The sequence below is a fragment of the Penicillium verhagenii genome, assembly GCF_028828195.1.
Source record: "Penicillium verhagenii strain IBT 33310 chromosome Unknown utg000005l_segment0_segment0, whole genome shotgun sequence".
Lineage (NCBI taxonomy): Eukaryota > Fungi > Ascomycota > Eurotiomycetes > Eurotiales > Aspergillaceae > Penicillium > Penicillium verhagenii.
Genome location: NW_026643169.1, coordinates 2,234,761 through 2,254,861, shown reverse-complemented (window position 1 = coordinate 2,254,861; position 20,101 = coordinate 2,234,761). Strand labels below are relative to the sequence as shown.

The 20,101-nt window shown below is 47.0% G+C and overlaps 9 protein-coding genes across 9 annotated transcripts; 4 read left to right on the top strand and 5 right to left on the bottom strand.

The window, feature by feature from the left end:
• Positions 1-1,518, top strand: wetA (developmental regulatory protein WetA; the record flags this gene model as incomplete). The annotated part of the gene is made up of 1 exon (XM_057163769.1): positions 1-1,518. The coding sequence occupies one exon, from the start codon at positions 1-3 to the stop codon at positions 1,516-1,518; it is 1,518 nt and encodes a 505-aa protein (XP_057022450.1).
• A 1,200-nt stretch (positions 1,519-2,718) lies between these two features.
• N7466_004371 (uncharacterized protein) lies at positions 2,719-5,800 on the top strand (the record flags this gene model as incomplete). The annotated part of the gene is made up of 4 exons (XM_057163768.1): positions 2,719-2,939; positions 2,998-3,241; positions 3,281-4,037; positions 4,110-5,800. 4 exons carry the CDS (start codon positions 2,719-2,721, stop codon positions 5,798-5,800), a joined length of 2,913 nt encoding a protein of 970 aa, XP_057022449.1.
• Positions 5,801-6,810: 1,010 nt separating this feature from the next.
• On the bottom strand, positions 6,811-7,054 carry N7466_004370 (uncharacterized protein; the record flags this gene model as incomplete). Its single annotated transcript, XM_057163767.1, has 2 exons — positions 6,811-6,947; positions 7,024-7,054. 2 exons carry the CDS (start codon positions 7,052-7,054, stop codon positions 6,811-6,813), a joined length of 168 nt encoding a protein of 55 aa, XP_057022448.1.
• A 584-nt stretch (positions 7,055-7,638) lies between these two features.
• Positions 7,639-8,742, top strand: N7466_004369 (uncharacterized protein; the record flags this gene model as incomplete). Its single annotated transcript, XM_057163766.1, has 4 exons — positions 7,639-7,743; positions 7,799-8,031; positions 8,090-8,436; positions 8,498-8,742. The coding sequence occupies 4 exons, from the start codon at positions 7,639-7,641 to the stop codon at positions 8,740-8,742; spliced, it is 930 nt and encodes a 309-aa protein (XP_057022447.1).
• A 179-nt stretch (positions 8,743-8,921) lies between these two features.
• Positions 8,922-9,281, bottom strand: N7466_004368 (LysM peptidoglycan-binding domain-containing protein; the record flags this gene model as incomplete). The annotated part of the gene is made up of 2 exons (XM_057163765.1): positions 8,922-9,103; positions 9,161-9,281. The coding sequence occupies 2 exons, from the start codon at positions 9,279-9,281 to the stop codon at positions 8,922-8,924; spliced, it is 303 nt and encodes a 100-aa protein (XP_057022446.1).
• Positions 9,282-10,547: 1,266 nt separating this feature from the next.
• On the bottom strand, positions 10,548-12,614 carry N7466_004367 (alpha-L-arabinofuranosidase A; the record flags this gene model as incomplete). Its single annotated transcript, XM_057163764.1, has 4 exons — positions 10,548-10,937; positions 11,018-12,357; positions 12,415-12,430; positions 12,480-12,614. The coding sequence occupies 4 exons, from the start codon at positions 12,612-12,614 to the stop codon at positions 10,548-10,550; spliced, it is 1,881 nt and encodes a 626-aa protein (XP_057022445.1).
• Positions 12,615-13,144: 530 nt separating this feature from the next.
• Positions 13,145-14,167, bottom strand: N7466_004366 (2-dehydropantoate 2-reductase family protein; the record flags this gene model as incomplete). Its single annotated transcript, XM_057163763.1, has 1 exon — positions 13,145-14,167. The coding sequence occupies one exon, from the start codon at positions 14,165-14,167 to the stop codon at positions 13,145-13,147; it is 1,023 nt and encodes a 340-aa protein (XP_057022444.1).
• A 428-nt stretch (positions 14,168-14,595) lies between these two features.
• N7466_004365 (MFS transporter) lies at positions 14,596-16,234 on the top strand (the record flags this gene model as incomplete). The annotated part of the gene is made up of 5 exons (XM_057163762.1): positions 14,596-14,685; positions 14,750-14,921; positions 14,974-15,573; positions 15,628-15,675; positions 15,729-16,234. 5 exons carry the CDS (start codon positions 14,596-14,598, stop codon positions 16,232-16,234), a joined length of 1,416 nt encoding a protein of 471 aa, XP_057022443.1.
• A 196-nt stretch (positions 16,235-16,430) lies between these two features.
• Positions 16,431-16,962, bottom strand: N7466_004364 (uncharacterized protein; the record flags this gene model as incomplete). The annotated part of the gene is made up of 3 exons (XM_057163761.1): positions 16,431-16,529; positions 16,592-16,741; positions 16,801-16,962. 3 exons carry the CDS (start codon positions 16,960-16,962, stop codon positions 16,431-16,433), a joined length of 411 nt encoding a protein of 136 aa, XP_057022442.1.
• Positions 16,963-20,101: the final 3,139 nt, after the last annotated feature.

Genomic DNA, 20,101 nt, shown 5'->3' with positions numbered 1-20,101 from the left:
ATGTTCGCTCAGCCATTCGATCATTCGTTCAATGACATCTTCGACCAGTTTGTCAATGTGGAGTCTTCGGGCCCCGATGGCAACAAAGACTCGTTCTCTGGTGATTTTGACCAGCTCTTCCCGCTAGACTCACTGTCGAGTGACTGTGGCGATCACTCCCCCACTGGCTCCACTTTGAAGCGCCATCAATCACCGCAACCCTGGAGCCAAGAATGGTCCCTGCAGGACGACGGATCTCAGTTCGCTTTTCAAGACACTATCCACCCATCTGCAATTTCCGACCTGGATTTCAAGCACACCTTTGAAACTTCTTCCCACCCAACACACACAAACGGTGTCTCTACTACTTCTCCATCTACCCCACCGGCAACTCCCCGCCGCAACAAAGCTACCAAGAGTGCTCTTATCACCCCCAAGTCCATCCGCCATCGCGACCCGAATGAGCGTCGTGGACTTTTGCGCAAGCAAAGTTTTTCGCCCAGCTTGATGCGTTCTTCCAACCTACACAAGGGAATAATGGCATACCCCGAGGCATGGGCCCAACGGATCCAAAATTTCACTTTGGCCGGCTCAGATGATCGCCTTCCTTTGTCTCCCCCACCTTCAGATGTTCTGGTTCAGCACGAGCACCTCTCTACCGACATTATCAACCACCGGGATTCCGCCGATATGCAAGCGCATTTCTATCAGCGATCCCCCGCAGTTTCCATGCCATCTCCTTCCATTGGTGCGCTAGCACGACACCAGCAACAATATATGAGCCACCCAAGCTCCTCGGCTTTGACCAATTCCAGCCCTCCTTCTGCAGATGACATTTTCTCTTCTTCACACTCCTCCGATCCTCAATCCATCTCCTCATGGCAATCCGATAACCTTGGCACCTCCTCCCTATCTTTCACTCCCGATCTACAAGCTGCTGACCAGGCTTGGTGGTCCCCCATGCCTTCTCGAGTTGCGCAACAGCAGAACTCTTACCAAAAAATGGTCCCTTCCCCAGTCCCCCAACGCACCATGCAAAGCGTTGGCTCTCAAAATGATATGATGCAAGGTGGACTAATGATCCAATTGGATGCGCCTTTTAACATGGCCGGCGACTCTTCCTTCTCCAACAACATGCTCCCCCACTCTCACAAGTTCATGGCACCTGCCACCGCTCCTCAGGTCCTTGACTCCCGTTCTCCTTCATTATCTCCCAAAGCTGGTACTTCACCAAAGAAGTCCAACCACCGCCGCACACACGGCCGCAAGCTCTCAGGTCAGAGCATGAACGGCCCTAAGCCGGCCAAGATCACAAGTCCCCGAGGGGCCGCCAAATCAGCAAATGTATCATTTGTCAACTTCACCGCCCACGACAGCCAACGCATCCTCGGTGGCGTTGCACCCTCTGGTAGCTCCAAGACGAAGGCCCGTCGGGAGCAAGAGGCTCGTGACAAGCGCCGCAAATTGAGTGAGGCAGCTCTTTTGGCTGTCCGTAATGCGGGTGGTGATGTCGAAGCCCTGGAAGCAGCTTTCTGCTAAATATTTCTGTGTTTTATTATAATTGTCTTTTGTCTACGTTGAAGCCGGTGTTTTTTTTTGTTTTGATATCATTGGGTCTATCTGCCTTGGTCGTTTTGGTGTTTGATTGTTTTCTTTTTTACTTTTGGGTTATGGGTTCTGGGTTATACACCAAAATGTTAGATGTATTTTCAATGCTTACACATATACAAGCATGTCTAATTTCAATTGACCATATCCATATGGAATATCTTTCACTTGCCAATCATTGTCATATTTGTTATCAACAATCGAGGGCGCTTGTGTATTTTCAGTATCCTCCCGAACTACTGATTCCAAATTCATATCTCACTCCTTATGATTCCTTGATCTAATCTTCAGTTCAAGTCCATATTTTGGGGTATTTAAAGAATGTTTTCTATTACTTTCTCTTTCCTTCTTCCATATCTCAATACAGTTCAAGTTTGCAGATCTCTCGGCGGTAAGCTCACCAGGCCTTTCTTTCTTTGGTATCATTTTATATTGCATTCACTTCTACCCTATGTTCACCTTAGCTTTTTCTTTCACATTCACCCTGATATTCACCACATGCATTGAATGTTTCACTCTCGCATGGATTCATCCTGTCCTTTCCGTTGGCCTTTCCATCCTTATTCTCTTCAAAATTCAATTATGCCCATTCACTATGTACTACTCCTTTATCCTCCATTGAATTTTTCGAAGATTCTCAATTTTTCTTATATATACCTCGCAAAATTCGATTGATTTCTTTCTCATTCTCATCCCTCAAACATCTTCCTAAGTTACCAGTCTAGCACATTGCCTTCGCTTTCTTTCCATCATCCTTGCGGTGCCTCTTTATCGCAGTACGTTTTGTATTCCTGCATTGTTCCTACCTCGTCACGTCCTATGGATACCTGACACCACCCATTGACTTCATACTAATATTTTTTTATAGAAACTACTGTTACACATTCACTTCCAAAGTTCATACGGTAGTCAGGTCGCGCCTGGCTCTTCGCCTTTTTCCTCGCCCTTCCAACCCTTTCTCGACCTCTGCATTGGGTCCCTAGGACACCAAAAAAGCAGGAGAACAGGGTTGAACCCCACCGTACTCCGCAGACCGAACTCTTTTTTCTTTTTTTCTCGTTTACATCTTCAAGGGTCATTTCAATTTGACCCGTCAAAACTCTTACCCTGTTCTGTCCCACTTGAACCACCATGTCTTCCGGTGGCCGTGGAGATCGTGGAGGTGGTGGCCGGGGGGATCGTGGAGGCCCCCGTGGTCGAGGAGGTGGTGGCGGCTACCGTGGTGATGGTGGTCGGGGTGGAGGCCGTGGTGACGGTGGCCGGGGCGGCTATCGAGGTGACGGTGGCCGGGGCGGAGGCCGTGGTGGAGGCGGCGGAGGTGGATATCGAGCTCCCCCCGCCGCTCCAGCAGAGTAAGTCACCAAGCCCTAATGCCCCAAATGACAAAATCACTGACATGTTTCAACACAGAGTCCTGACAAAGGTCCCAGCCGCTCTGGACAATGCTACGCACAAGTTTGAAGATCAGGCTATCAAAGACAGCGGGGGAAAATCCTCTGGAACTTTTGTCCGCCGCCCGGCATATTCAACTCTGGGAAAGCAGATCATACTGCGGGCAAACTTCTTTGAGCTTGTCATGGATCCCAAACAGAACTTCTTCATTTACACAGTTACTATCTCACCGGAACCTCAGCCCAAGCGACTGAAGAAAGAAGTCTTTGAGCTACTCCTCAGCCATGATCGCCTCTAAAAGTGTAAAGCTGCTGCTGACATGTCTGGGGAAGTCATTACATACGGTAAAATGGAGGATACTTCTCCTGTGACGGTCAAGCTCCTTGGCCGTGGCAAAAAGGATGAAGATAAGAACAAGTACACCGCCAAGTTCAGCAATGGTACAGAGGTGAACAGCAAGAAATTGCTTGCGGAGCTCAAAGACTCTACGCTGGGCTACCCACTGCTCAAGGAGGCTGATACAATTCGGGCGATTAACATTATGCTAACTCGTCTTCCACACCAAGACAAAGGGATTGTCATCACGGGTAAGGGACGCCAAAAGTTCTTCCGGATTGATGGCAAGAAGCAGTCTTGTTCCCTAGGAGGTGGCCTCGAGGTTCTTCGAGGAGTCTTCGTGAGCGCACGGCTTGGGGCTGACAAGATGCTCTTGAACATGAATGTGAACCACGGAATCTTCTTCCAGCCCACAACTATGGCCGAATTGACAGACGCATTTTTGGAGTGCTTTGGTGAAGACCGTCCGCTGTACAATCGTTACATCCGAGGCTTGCGTGTTGAGGTCTCGCACCTTCCTAAAGAACTCAATGAGCAAGGTGTCAATGGATGGCGACAGAAGTCGATCTGGGGAGTTGCACAGCCTGAGGATGGAAAGAAGAGCGAGCATAGGCCTAAGGTTGACCGGATCGGCTCTTCGCCTCCACATGTTCAATTCTGGGAGAATGAGCGCGACGGCAAAGGTGGCAAATACATCACTGTCAAGGATTACTTCAAGAAGGGTATGTATATCTGACCCCTCACGCGAACTCAAAGTTTAACCTCATTTGGGTCTAATTACTAACATCGGATAGCTTACAACATTGAATCCACCAAACCAAGACCAGTTCTTAATGTTGGCACCGCAGACCGACCTGTCTATCTTCCCCAGGACGTCTGCAGAATTCTTCCAGGACAAGTGTTCAACGGCGAGCTCAACACTTCTCAGCGACAGCTCGTTATCAAATTCTGCTGCCGCCGTCCTCCTGACAATTACCTGTCCATCATGAATGAAGGACTGGAAATTATGTCACTCAAGGGTGAAACAAGCAAGTCGTCTGGGTTCTATATCAATGAGAACATGATTGCGGTTCCTGCTCGTATCATTCCACCCCCTGCTCTCAAGTATGGGAGAACTTCTACAGTTCCAAGAGGTGGAAGCTGGAACCTCCGAGATGTGAAGTTCACCAAGCCTGCTTCCCAGCCTCTGAAATGGCAAGTTGTTAGTCTCATCAACCCTGGTAATAGACGAGGCTTCTCGGACTGGGAAGCATCCTACAGCCGTGGGGGTATCAAGAATGCCATCGATGAGATGGGCAAGTCTTTGCGGGAATTGGGAATTTCCTGGGATGAGCCTATGCCCCATGAGGTTGTTGAATACCAATCGGGACCTGGACAGCGCAAAGTCGTTCAGGATTGGCTCGACAAAAGCGCCAAACAGGGCATCACGTTTGTTCTTGTTCTCATGCTCGAGGGCGAGGATAAAGCGTGGAATCACATGAAGTGGAGAGGCGACTGCCAATACGGAGTTTTGACCCACTGCTGCAATGCTAGCAAGTTCCTCAAGATCGACAAGCAGTACCTGGCCAACAATGCCATGAAGATTAACCTGAAGCTCGGTGGCGTCTGTCAATCCCTTGATTTTACCAAGATCAACGTTCCAATGCTCAACCAAGGAAAGACCATGGTGGTTGGTCTTGATGTTACACACCCTTCAGGAATGGACCCAGAATCATGTCCCAGCATCGCATCAATTGTCGCCAGCATCAACAAAGACATGGGGCAGTGGCCTGGAGAAATCTGTGTTCAGGTACGACGCAGAGAGATGATCGTTCACATCTCAAGTATGATCGGAGGTCGCCTCAATCGATGGAAACTTGAAAACAAGGAGTACCCTAAGAACATCTTGATCTATCGTGACGGTGTTAGCGAGGGCCAGTACCAAAAGGTCCTTCAAGATGAGCTAGCACCTATCCGGACGGAATGTGAACGACTCTACACCGATCGGAAAACACCCCTCCCCAAAATCACCTTGGTTGTCGTCACAAAGCGTCATCACGTTCGTTTCTACCCTACAACAAATGCCGACATGGATCGGAACAGCAATCCACTCCCTGGCACATGTGTTGACCGTGGGATTACTCGTCCAGCTCTTTGGGATTTCTACCTCCAAGCCCAGTCCGCAATTATGGGATCGGCTCGTCCTGCGCACTACATTGTTCTTGTGGATGAGATCTTCAAGGAGGGACAGATCAACCCCGCCAATGCGCTGCAAGAGGCAACATCCGCTATCTGCTACATGATGGGTCGTTGCACTCGATCGGTTTCCTACGCCACTCCAGCTTTCCTGGCTGATAGATTCTGTGATCGGGCACGAAAATACATGCTTGCATACTACACTGATTGGAATGAGCGACAAGGAGGAGGCTTTCATCACCCTCCTTGCCCAGATAGGGATCTGATTAAGCTTAATGCACGGGTCTCTGAAAACATGGTCTACATCTAGTTGATCTTGTATCACGAGTGATATCGGACTGATGGTGAAATCTTCTTTTGTTCTATTTTTTGCCAAATTTCTTGTTGCATTTTGCTCCCACCGTTGGGCTGGACATTTTGTCAGTGACATTATCCGTTGAGTTTGATCGTTCTGGACAATCTGCTATTTGGATACCTTTGTGCTTGGGTCTCAATTTTTGTACGAAGTTGGAAGGCTTTTATTCGCATTTGTCATTTTGGGGTGCCTCTGATCTTTCACATTGACGATTTATGCGCTGCATATTGCGACAAGACCTATGCGAGTTGAGTTCGAAGAAACAAAAACCGTCACCACAACAAAAAAAAAAAAAAAAAAACCGAGAAAACTGTTACAATTGACAAAAAAAATTGGGTGGGGGGCTTGATGTTTTTGCATCATTGATTCGATTTATGCTGGTGAATCTTGACTGTTGTAACTTGTGCAGGTGTGATTTGGTCTTAGTTTATTCTTAGGTCTCTCTTCTCAAAAAATACAAAAATATCCCCGTTTGGGCGAAAAAGAAGCTGTGCTTTCGAGAATTACAATTCGAGGTCTCTAAACTTAGAGTGTTTAGTACACTAAATGATTAGTATGGCTATACTGTATACAGCACACGGCTAACATTGAAATTAATATCTAACATTTGAAGTGGACCTTGGAGGGATATTTCTCATTGGATGTCCATCTCCTGCAAAGAGCGAGTATTATACTAGTAACCTATAGACGTTACGGCCTATGGGTATTCCCTTCTTGAAACATTGAAATGCGTTGAACTATTTCAGTACAATAATATTCATGAATCTGAGCTACTCTTAAGGTTCAACGTTAAATTTCGTATAAAATTCAATTCCAACTTCGCAACTTCAAAATATCCTTCAAGTGGTCATTTCAAGACACGAGTCCAATCTCTCTCTGCCTCTCGATAAACTAACAACAGCTTCAGACCAATGTCCAAAATCACCTCACAAAAAAAAAGCTTAGAAAATCGTGCAGCCAGCTAGTCAAGACTGAGCGGCCTTAGGAGGGTACTTCTTTCCACCTTTCTCAACCTGAGGAGTACAGGTACACCACTCGCTCTCGGGAATAGAGTCCAAGACAGATGGGATATGAGCACCACAGCCCCACCAAGACACCTTGTCTGTGGAGGTTTAGTTAGTTATGGTGGGATGTCGGGTGGTTCCCGGGTAATGAATGCCCAGATCAGCGGAACTTACTACAGGTGGAGCACTGAGCCTTCATACACATATTGGAATGAGAGTGGGTATGTGATAAGATGTGTGTTGGGTGTCTGGATTATTTTCAGATGTGAGAAATTTGAGTGTTTGGATAGCGCAAACCAGGAGAAGGGGATGTTGCTTTTATAAAAGTTTTCGTGGTGAATTCTTAGTCATGAACGCCGATGATGAAGCCCGAAAAGCTGAGAAAGCCCGATCTCGTATCGGCGTTCCCTGATAACGCCTTAGCTGGACGTAATCGTAATGGAAATTGAATTTATTGCCTTGCCTTGCATTGATTTAAAGGTTTCTTCAGCCAGATCATCACATTATAAAAGTGGTTGATATTCAAATGATTCAAGCGAAAACATGGTGGGGCAAAACGTGGGGTGAAAATCGGGCTTTTGGCTCGGATAGATTTAGACTCTTCATAACCCGAGTACATAGGCTCCACAACCAGAGGGACAAGCTACGATTCCTTGTATTGCAGAGCCGGAATCTCCATACTTGAGAACCAAGGATCGGCATCAGCTTTGTGATACCCGAGCCAAGAAGACAGAGACGCCTCGGCAGTAACTTCTCCACCGACACCACGCGTCTATTACAAAAACAACCATGACCGTCATCGCTGTGGCGGGAGGCTCCGGGGCTGTGGGAAAGACCTTGGTCGAGAGATTGATTCAGGAGCCCAAATTCAAAGTCATCGTGTTATCTCGTCAAGTAAGGATCGTTCCATTCGCTTCCTCCGTCAGGGCAATTGCTGATTGATCAAAAGTCAACTCAAGAATCATCTACCTCGGAAGTTTCAACAGTGCAAATTGATTACGACGATATTGTTTCGATAGCGAAGACTCTTGATGCGAACAATGTTCACACCATCATATCAGCAATTGGCCTTGTCTCCGATGAGACAAGTCAATCCCAACTGAACCTCATTGATGCAGCCGAATTATCCACAGCAACACGGAGATTCATTCCGAGTGAATACTCGTTTATTCAAACGGCAGAGTGAGTTCAAACCCCTTCCATCACCCGCACAACTCTACTGATATTTTCCCGGCGAAAGTCTTCTTCCGATAGATCCAAGCATCAAGTTCTGGCTCGATGCAGCCGATCGTCTGAAGAACAGTACACTTAAGTATACCCGAGTCATTCCTGGCTTCTTTATGGACTACTGGGGCATGCCTCGTGTCCAAACCAACCTTCATCCCTATGTGTTTGGAATCAACATCGCCAAGCGCGAAGCCGCTATCCCCGGTGATGGAAATGACGTGATCTGCATGACCTACACCCACGATATGGCCACCTACGTGATCAAAGCACTCGATCTCGACGTGTGGCCTGAGTTTAGCGTGATCGTAGGAGACGAAGTCACCTATAACCAGATTCTGAGCCTGGCAGAGGAAATCACAGGTAAATTATCTTCCTGTTCCCAATCTCTCTCTTACAGCCTAACCCCGCTCGTCTTCAACAGGAACCAAATTCAAAGTGACATACGACAGCATCGAGCAAATCAACGCAGGGGATGTTACTGTCCCACCAAGTCTTGATGATACAGAAGAGGACTCATTTGATGAAACGAAAGAGATGACGGCATTGGTCAGCCGTCTTACTGTGAGTGGGGTTTTCCAATTCCCCAAGGAGAACAGGCTCAATGCCCAGTTCCCGGATGTGCGCCCCATGAGGATGAGAGAATTATTGGAGAAGTGCTGGAAATAATAGGTAAATGGCAAGTTTAAATCAAATACAAAATCCACTCTTCATTACAATTGCATCGATAGCGAACTTCACGGCCTCACATACACAACGCACGTATCTTGAGGAGCTTGATAGCTCATCAACATGCGCACCGGCTCATGAGAACCACCTTGTGACATCGTCGAATTTAACCAAGTCACTTAGCAAAGCTGTCCGGGGTTTGTCACTCCAACACACACATTGCGACCGGGAATCAGGTTCGAGCACCAGGGGTTGATGTCGGGGTTCCAGCACAGCAGCTGGTCCATGGTGAAAGTGTTTTCATTTTCAGAGACGATGTCCCAGCACGTATCTCCGTGCTGAATCTTATAGAATTGGTTGCCTTGATTCAAATGTGAGCGTTTTTATTCCTGGAATTTGAGTGTTCGGGTCAACTAACAACGAGGGTTGTAGGAATCGGGAGAGGCTTCCATTTGGTCTGCCTTTGGCTCAACGGGGACAGATAGGGCTAGAGACGCAAGTCCCAGCAAGATAATGGCTTGGCTGCATACGTGAACCATGGTTACGATTGATCGAATGCTGAAAGACCCTGTCGAGAAATCGTATACCGCCAACGACTCAAAACGGAATGTGTTGCTGAAGGGAGGCTTTGCTTGAGACTTCTCCTACAGGTGCTTTTATATCTGAAGAATTGACGATCATCCAACCCCGATACCCTTGGGCCCTGCAGGGGTCTGCGATAGCCAAACTTCAATTTCATCACGTTGTATGACCGTGAAAAGACCACAGTCGCTACAGTCTTGCTACTGGAAAAAAATCACTCATGGCCATGTGTACTCAGAAATAGTCCCAACCCCCTCAAGTCCGGGTTGCAATGACTTAGTTGTGCAACCATATCTACTAACCTGCCACTCAAGCATAATCGGTATGTCTCTATTGACAACATGATGTGACGCTCTAATCACATCCCAAGTACAGATAATCATGGACTTTCAATCTGATTATTCAACTAGGTTGGCAGTCTCAATTCCATCTACACATGTGTCTCGGGAAGACGAAGTATGGTTCCGGTTTGTTCAACAGTTACATTGCGCAAGAGGGATCAACGATGGGATACCGTTACATTCTTAGGGAGACCTGACCTGCGATATGTTAAATTCGTAATACCCTCACCCAATGGGTATGCTACCGTGGGATAAAGCTTGCGGCCGTGCGCTGAGTGGTTCGACAGATATCCCGTGGGGGCGATTGTGTGACTGCCACACCCTGTGCCACATTTCGATATCGCCATCTCAGGCCCGAGGGAAATTAGACTTATTTAAAGCTTTGAAGCTACAGAGAGGCTGCAGAGTGCACCATGGTCGGGATAGTCGTATCTTGTAGCTGGGCATGTTGTGTACCGCGAAACGGTCGTTGCGTGCATTCATTCTTAGATCCCCCCTTCTTGGCGTCAGACATGTCTCTGGCGAGTTTGATGGTTGAGTAGCACAATCTTCGTGTCTGGCTGTCTTTGAAAGCTTAATCTTGTCATTTTTGTCGTCGGCGTTGGAGCTGGCCAATGTGTTATCGTTCCTTGGATAAGTTAGTAAAGACAATGCGTCACGCGATTTCCGGTCGGAGTCGACAACTCTTGGCTTTGCTTTTTAGATATGGCACCAGTACTGCTTTCTGTGGTACTTGATCTAATTGGAGCAGACGCGTCTTACTTTTTTTTCATTTCCAAGGGTGGTTTGATCAATCTCATCTCATTAGACTGGGGTAGACCTTGCTAGATTGGTCTACAAATAATTACTATCAAGGATACTCCAAGCTTCAAAATGCCCTCATTATGAAACAACCAAGACACCAACTGCCCAGGAATCCATCCGGACCAAGTATGTACCGTTCTTGCTGTGAACCTTTGTGCTTATCGTCTCAATTTCCACCTGATAAGGCTGATTGCCTTGAAATTGCTCCCCCGAAAGCATTTCCAATCTCCCTGAGCTAGTCTTAGGGACACTGATAGTAACGTTCTGCTCGTCAGGTCCATAGTTTGCCAGCTTCACATAATACCGTGAGTCTGTCTTCGTAGCCACCCAATAAAGGGGTCCAAAGTCTGCTGATGAATTTACCTGCAGCACCGTGTCCCCTTTATTCGATGCGAACATTTTCTGCACAAAATAAGATGTCGACGGCGTAATAGACCCAGGAGTTGAGTTAAACCCATACATAGTCGGCTAGAAATTCAAAAGAAAAAATGGTGACCGAGTCAGTTTTGAGTCCCAATGTTGTCCAGCTCTATCCGATAAAAACTTACCGACCATGCTATAAGCCCAAAATGTTCCAACATAGGCGCGTACGCTGCCATCGCGACGACATCGCTGTTCCGTTCCATACCCATCATGTATACAGCTTCACTGCAGCTACCTTGCATATATGACCAATACACTCCCTTTGCATTTGATGTATTGCGACATCCGTACTCACCAACCATAACTGGCTGGTCCCGGGGCTGATTATCGAACTGATTGAATAATGCCACGAAATCATTCGGCGCACGATACAGGTGAAGGTCGATAATGACACCAGCAGGTAATGGCGACGGTAGACAAGAGTAATCTCCATTCGAGGCCACGAGCGTGATGTTGGGGTATTGGTCGTGTATGGCCGTATAGATCTGGGTAAAGCGATCGGGGTAGGTGTCGCACCCGCCGGTAAGATCGTCTTCGTTCCCGATTTCAATATAATCAATGTTCCACGGCTCCACGCGACCGTTTTGAGCTCGCATTTTGCCGAACGTAGTGGACGTGTTGCCAAATAGGTATTCTAGCTCGTTCATGATATCCTCGACATACGGTTGCAGGCTGGGTCCTGATAGGATGTCGCCATATGACTTGCCTGACCAAACAGCCAGCAATGGAGCCATTTTCATGTCCTCGCACCACCATAGATACTCGTCTAGACCCAAGGCATCGGTGTTGGGATAGAACCAGTCGCTCTCTCGTCCGGGTCGGTCAACCAGGGGCCCGATTGTCGTGTTCCATTTCCAACGGTTATCAACCTGCAGGCCCTCGAGATTGTTGCCACCTGGGAACCGAAGGAACTTGAAAGAGACTTTATCTAGCATTGTCGCAAGATCGTCACGCAGTCCATTCTCGCGGCCGTGAAATGTCGGTTGGAATAGTTGAATGTACCCAAAGTTCAATGCGCTTCCGGCAACTTTGGATCCGTCGAATGTCAGGTGCCACTCGTTTTCTCCATCTGGCGATAGACTGGAATTAAAGGTGGTGTTGAATTGGGTGAAGGACGCTTCTGTGCTTTCCACGCTCATGTTGTGATCGGCATAAACGATGCCACTGTGTGATCCAATAAGTTGAAGATTGATCGTCCCTGAATAGTCCCCAATCATCCAGAATGAGCTGTTGTACGTGGAATTCACGACATGAACTCCGCTGTAACCTGTGTTGGCAAAGCCAACGTATCCTGATACACTCTCTGGGACTATGACAGCCAGTGAAGACGTGATGGCGTCGCTCACGGGCGTTTCGGTATCTTGAAAGATATCTACCATCCCGACAGGTGCATATGCGGTCATTCCCAAACTCGTACCCTGGAATCCGTTATTCTGTAGAAGCTGTCCATGTATTCCGCCGTCCCCTGAGGGGAAAGAGTGTTAGTTTACTTGTGGTAATATGATCTCACAATTGGTCTTACCAGAATGATCCATTTCCTAGAACAACGTCAGCGAGTTGAATACGAATGATCGAGATTTCTCTTACCTCGAACATGATTCCATAGAGCAGAGGACTCGATTTATTTCCGCCATCTGGAGAAACTGACAATTCAATTGCATGACTTAATGTGATGAGTACTGTCAAGGCCAGCGAGGCGTGTCTTATCGATGCCAACCTCATAATGGCAGACAGGGCTTAGCAATTGAAGAAAAAGAATATTGCAATGATTAAGATCTTGTGGAAATACACTTATTAAAAAATTTAAAAAAAAATTCTCTCCTGTGTTCCTGGAGTCAATTCCTACTGAAGATCCACCATGAATCATGGAACTCCAGGGCTACTCTTTGACCATATTAAATCTTCAAATCGTGAAACTTCCCATATTCCATCTTTCTCAACTCTCTAAGAAAACTTGATGAGAAAATTATTATCAATACATCTTTTATGTTGAGCTTATGACTTTTCTATTGATTTATGTTGGCGACAATTTTGAGTCAATAGAAAGTCATGACGTCGATTATTTCCGCGAACGCCGAATGACTATTTGAACTCACGATAACCACTCACAAAGTCACATTTTTTCGGAGAATCAGACTTGGAATGGAAACAAGATCGTTAGTTTATTCAATATACCAATTTTGCGTCGCGTGCCTATCGTGTAGGGATTTTGTTGTAGCCTTCATTTTAGTCAACTCATATGGCCGACACGTCTAACTAATCATATTCGATCGGTTCTTAGCCAGTATCATCTGAGTCAAACAAGTGTTTACTGGACAATCAATACCCAATTCCTTGCCTTTTTTGATAATCCACCCATTGATGTTATCAATCTCCGTACTCCTTCCCTTCCTAACATCCTCACGCATACTGCTGGAATTCTGCGCCGTCTTTTCCACAGTATCGCGAAGTGTGGTCTCCAACAAGGCTACTGAGAACTGTGGGGCCTCATCACAAATCATCTCCTGAGTTCCAGGGATATTCTCAAAAACCTTTGATATTTCGTCTAACAGTTGGCGTTGTACGGGCCAGAGCGCAGAGTTCTCCGAGAGCTCGCCGTTGCGAATATCCAAAAGCGCCGTTAATGGGTTGAGCACACAATTGGTAGCTAACTTGAGTAGCTGAACCCTCAAAAGATCAGCGTCTTTCAATTCCGTACAGCGAAGCATCGGCGATCGCACGAGAGTATCGACAAGAAAACGGCCGCGACGCGCCTTATCCCCATCTACAAAGCCGATATCAACACAACCATTTGGACCTGACAATATAGCCTCGACGGCCGCCTTCAAATACACGCCGTGACGAATCACGCCACACATGTACGTCGGCCGTACTGAGGGGTCGGAGAATAGGCGCTCGTTTAGATCGTCGATTTGACCAAGACCATTTTGAAAAAGACATATGGTAGTTTCGCGCCCGATGCGATCCTTATAGGGTTCAAGGGCGGCTACTGTTGCCGATGCCTTGACAGCGACAATCAGGTGACGTATTTGATTGGTGCTCGAAGCTGTTTTTCCCAACAGCTCGGCACTAAAGCCTGAGCTTTGCTGCAAATCCCCGTGCTCTCCGACGCGGAGCCCGAGTTTCCAGTCATTCGCTGACAGGTCCTGGAAGAGACTTTCTCTGTGGATGAGAAGCGTCACGGGCGGTGGGTCAGCGACCGAGCGGAGACATTGCGCAATGAACGACCCGATACTCCCCAGCCCGAGGATATAGATGGGACCGTCGCTTGCCATGGTGGATTGAACTAGCGGCTGAATTGTACCTGGCCTGATCGAAGTATACAAGAGTCCGGGCCCAGCGAAGACTAGCCTATGGATCGGGTGGAGACGGGGTTCTTTGCGGTCGAATAATTTCCGACGATACCCAGCCGGACAAGTAGCCGATCGGGCTGCCGAAAACTCTTTCCACGGGGTTCGTTTTACGTACCGGATCCATAGTTTTTGGCATTGTCGTCAATCTCCACATGGATTCAAGGAAACCACTGCCAATGATAGGCATGAGTCAGTCCATCAGGGAAAAAAATTTCCAATGCGTCTCCACAATTGCTTGGGGGTCGAATGCTGGTCCACAACAATATTCAATACATCCTCACTCTACTAACTATACCTTTGATCGAAGTTCCAACTATCCATTTTGACCAGGGTATGGGATATCAGAGAGAATGGAGATAATTTCGAAACAAGAGACGCAATGTCGGACTCGGGAAACTCATTCGCCGAAGGAATTCGAGCATCCTTTTGATTTTGCGCTGGTATAGTACCTGAAACTCTCGGCTCAAAACGAAGGTCAGGTCCGCTAATACATCATGGGAACAGTTGCGAAAGCTGCACATTGTAGTTGCGGGTGTATATTTTGTCTTTAACAGCTCGCTTGGATCTTCTATCGCGTCCGGAGCCCACGATGAGCTGGCCACCGATTTCAATATCCCCAGCGATAGCATCAAAATGGTTCTTCCAACGTCTCTTTATATGGCTGGTTTCGCGATAGGTAAGTTAATCTTCTAGCTAGATGAATTGAGCTTCCTCTGACATGATGACAGGCCCTGTCATTTTTGGTCCTTTGAGTGAACATTATGGCCGCAAACCTGTTCTGGTTTCAACATTCGCCATCTATCTCATCTTCATGATGGCATGCGCATTGGCACCGAACTTTCCGGCCCTTCTTATCTTCCGGTTCTTCTGTGGTTTGGGAGGATCAGCACCAAACGCCGTGTTGGGCGGCCTTTTCTCGGATATTTACGAAAACCCCCATCACCGCGGGCTGGCGATGTCGTGGTTCATGTTTGCGACTACTTTCCCACCACTTTTGGGTCCTATTATCTCTGGTTTCATCTCCACCATCACATGGAGATGGACCTTCTGGGCGGGTCTGCTTATTGCTGCACCCGGTATGCCCCTCTTGGTCACCATGCCTGAGACATATGTCCCTGTTCTGCGTCAAAGAAGCAGAACATCCGACGAGAAAGAAGGAATTGTACACAAACCTACCACGAACGCCGGTGCGGGACTATCTGTCATTCTCTGCCGTCCGTTCCTGATGTTCACACGAGAGCCGATTGTCTTCTGCTGCTCGATGTATCTCGCTCTCATTTATTCCATATTGTACCTGTACTTCCAGGCATATCCCATCATTTTCCAAGGTACGTTCTTTCGGCATGTCTATCAATCGACGGCTCCAAGCTGACCACTTCCAGATCTATATGGCCTATCAGCAGGTGTAGGCGGACTAGCTTTCCTTCCAAGTGAGAAACACCCTTGTCCCCTCTCCATCTTCAACTTCTAACCTGTCCACCAGTCCTCCCCGGATCCATCCTCGCGTTTATCGTATTCTTCCTGTACAGCGGATACCACAGCAAAGCCCTAGCCGCTGGCCACCGCTGGGCAACATCAGAAGAATACCGACGCCTCCCACTAGCCTGCGTCGGGGCGCCCGGAATCCCAATCGCCCTGTTCTGGCTCGGATGGTCCGCAAAGCTCTCCATCAACCCCGTCATGCCCATGATGTCGGGAATCTTTTTCGGATTCGGCTACCTTCTCATCTTTATCGCGCTGCTCAATTACTTGACGGACGCGTATAAGCAGTTTTCTGCTTCGGCCTCGGCGGCCGCGAGCACCTTGCGATCATTCTGCGCCATCTTCCTTCCCATGGCTGCTAATCCCATGTATACGAAACTGGGGATCGATTGGGCGAACTCGCTGCTTGGGTTCTTTTCTATAGCAATTGCTGTTGTTCCGTTTGTCTTTATCAAGTATGGGGCTTGGATTCGGGCGAATAGCAAGTTCGCGCAGCAGGCTCAATAGGTACGTTGTGTTGCTGCGTTGGTGCATCGGTGCATTGGGGCGATTTAAAAAAAGTGATTTTGTTTCTTTATTTGCATATTGTTGCGCCTGGTACATACTACATCTTATAGACATAATTGCATGGTGATTCGGACAATAGATTGGGTGTATTTGACCTCGGAACACTGGTAAATATTTGTCCATTCTAAATAATCATTTAAAGCTTGGATTGCTTCGCATTCTTCACGGCCGCAATGCATTCAATCTCCACATCCGTTCCCAATGGCAACTCCTTCACGCAAACACAAGTACGCGCCTACGAAATTCATTGTCAGACATTCCTTCTGCAACTGGAATAATTGGACATCTCAAACTCACCGGCATCGGCTTCTCAAATGTAGCCGCATAAACCTCATTGACAGCATTGAAATCGCCCATGCTTGTAAGGTAAATGTTACACTTGACAACATTATCCAAGCTACTTCCAGCAGCTTCCAAAACTGCGCGGAGATTGGCAAGGATTTGTTTCTGGCAAAATGTTATGCGTCTGTAGAAGAGGACATTGTAGTTTAGGGGCTTGGTCTTACCGTTCGGTTCCCGATTGGACCTGCGACAAGCGCGCCGGTCTCGGGGTGAGAGCCAATTTGTCCGGAGCAAAAGACGAAGTCGCCCATTAAGATGGCTTGTGAAAGGAAGGGTGCAGGTGCTGGCGCATTTGAAGCGGTGATTGGTTGCTTTTTAAAAGACATTTTGTGTAATTTATTCGATTAAGGAGTAGTATTGCAAGGGGAAGTTCAAGTTATGAATGAAAGTTGGAGATTGGAGATGTTTATCAGGTTACATGTACCCCAACTACATTTCGGCGCTAACGGGGCCTATTTGTAATCGCGGGGTTTTAAGTAACTTGGGCCTTATCTTGAATGTGGGTCATCACTGGTCAGTAAAAAGTATACCGTTCACAAATTCGCAAGTAATTGTTGACAGGAATTAAAAGTCTCAGTTTATCTAACGTGAGATCGGAGGTGGGCAGGTGTAGTCCCACAGGCCGTGCAAATCATTTGTCATGTAGACGCTGTGAGTGGTCTTCTCCTATTACATCGAGCAGCCTAATGGCAGCCGCGCACATTTTCTATAGAAACACAAGGTACAAATATGGGTATAGAGTCAGTAAGTGAATAAAAATTATCCATTGAAGGTTATTCACTTAAATCAACTGATACGAATATCTTCTCATCTCACCAACTCTTTCCTCCTGTCTTTCTCTCCTCGGCCCTTTCTTTTCTGATCTCTTGATCAATCTCCTTCACAATGACAGACCATGACGGTGATCAACTCCGCACCTTGTCCCTGACTTGACACAAGTCAAGTGAAAATCTCCCTTTTTCATCTGATGACGAGAATGACAAGAATGAGTTGGTCGAGGGGCATCCTCTTTCTCTCATAGTTGGCTCAAGTCAGCTAAGTGCTCCACTGTGAGATTTTCCGCTTCTATTATACATAAATGTAAACCAACTACTCTACTAATACTCCTTTTATAGGGGAAGCAATTTACCGCCAAATCACCAAGTTGGACACCCTCTCGAACTACCTGCGCCCTGCACGCGGTTCGACAACTTCGGCCCGAGTGTGTGGGCTCAGTTCCTCATGCAAACACCTTTCCCTCTCACCATCGCCATCAAAGGCCAGAACATAAAGGGACAGCATCTGGGCTATCTGGTCCAGTTGGAGCCACAACGAGAGCCGGTTATCCGGCCAGGAAGGTGCAACATCTGAACTGCTGGAAAGTTTTTCAGCCAGATGATTATTCACTTGTCAACGCCGAAGCGATTATGATGCAAGTGGTTGGTCGCGGAATTGGTCGCGGTATTGCAAACATTGAGAACCAATGTGAACGTTGCCGAAAATATCAAGGCCCCTTTTCAATCTGCGTTCGGGTTAATAGAATCCCAGCTTGCGCCAATTGCCACTGGAGCGGTGATTCGGATAGATGTTCCTTTAACACAACCCTGTCGCCCAAGAAGACACCACAGTCTTCTAGGCTCCTCACACCCGAGAAGCTTAAAGAGATTAAGGCGGGCAGGTGTACCGCCTCATCACCAGGATCCAGCAACTTGAAGAAGCCCAGATCAAATCATCATCTGTGTACCGTCGCCAATCCATGGAGGTTAGAAACCTCAAATCAACAATCTCGCGCCTCGAAACTGTGCTCAAGAAAGCAATGGTCACAACGAATCTGGGCAAGATGATCAAAACATTCAGTACCATGACGGACCGGGCGAGAAAAGGAAAGATTGATTGGGGGTGGTGTGGCACTGCAATCTTTCTTCCCCACAGAGAAAAATCCACGGCTTGGGCCCCTATCGCGGTGATACATTGGTGTTCACTATCTTAGTAATTCCATTTCATTTCCTTTTACCTCTCCTATCCTCCCTCCTCATGTAGCCAAATGCGTGATATAACTAGCTGGTAGTAAGACTGTTTCTTAGCTTCTCCACTAAACCCCACAGCGTTGGAAGGTCTTACCCGATTGCGACCCTGAACCCCCAATACACTCTTCCAAAGTCTTGAGAAAAACTCTGCAATCCAAGGTTTGAGCAAATATATCCGAACTTAGCACAATGAGCTTCATAATGTGATGACCGTCGGGTGGAATTCGAACCGTCTCATATGGACGATGAATGCTTTGGATGCCTTGGTTTTTTAAAACGTCGTTTGGGGCATCTCAAATGATCTCTGTGTATATATAAAAAGATTCAAAAATTACAAAAAGATTGACCGACGCAGGGATCGAACCTGCAATCTCTTGATTCGTAGTCAAGCGCCTTGCCATTGGGCCAGCCGGCCGTCTTGTATGACAAACTGTGTCAAATTTGGCTAGATAAAGGAAGCTGTTGTGGGATCACGTGCACTGCCCCGTTTAGGGTTCGCGCGGGTTTTTTGGTATGTAGCAGCGGGCTTTGAAAGGGCTTCCATGCCAAATTTCCAGTTCCAGGTCGCTGTATTTATTTCAATCTAGTACTAATGAGCTCATTGAAAATTTTCCAAGCTCGAAGGTCTATTTAAGCACTGGAATGCATGCAATGTGGATAGGTTCCTGGGCATATGTGCATACTTAGGTCAACTCTGACCTGATGTATATATTTCCAATCCAAATCAACATCCATTGATAGATCCACCGGCACCCTGGGCAAATAATTACATCCAAGGATAAATATGTATGCTTGTACCCAGGTGTACCTCCATTGATGTGTGCATGTGGATACCTATCACATTAGAAGCTTTACTGTGGTACCTAATGTCTCTCTCGGCGCTTGGAGAATTCAAATGTTTTTGTTGACTAATGAGAATACACCGACCAAGAAGGACTTAGACGGATGCGCCTCGCTTCTTCCAAGGTTGGTATACATGTAGCGTGCGTACTAGTATGATGTATGTAGGAGATCTGTCTGGAGGTATGAACATTTGGAAAGCACACCCGTGGACCCAGATAATACTACTTAGGTAGGTGTTTGATACTAGTGTCCAGATCTTGCACATGCCCTCTCTACCAATGTCCGACGATATTTATTTCCATCTGTACATACTATATCCATAGATCAAATGATAGCTTCATACCCGGCTAGCTATATTGTTTGACTACTACCTAGTAGGTAGGGATGTAGTATTTCTGGTTGGTGATTAGAAAGTGAAGGGGGTGGTTTTTCTGGGTAGTGCCAGACTATGGTAGAGTCTAGACCAGGAAACAGTTAAGTGGGTACTCTAGAGTCTTGAGTACTTTGCGGGAAGATGTAGTATCTTCACTCACAAATTCGATAAATTAATTGAAGGACTGAGTTGGAATTGGATACCGAAGGATGTAAACTTGAGGATTTAGTGGATAGCGTATTC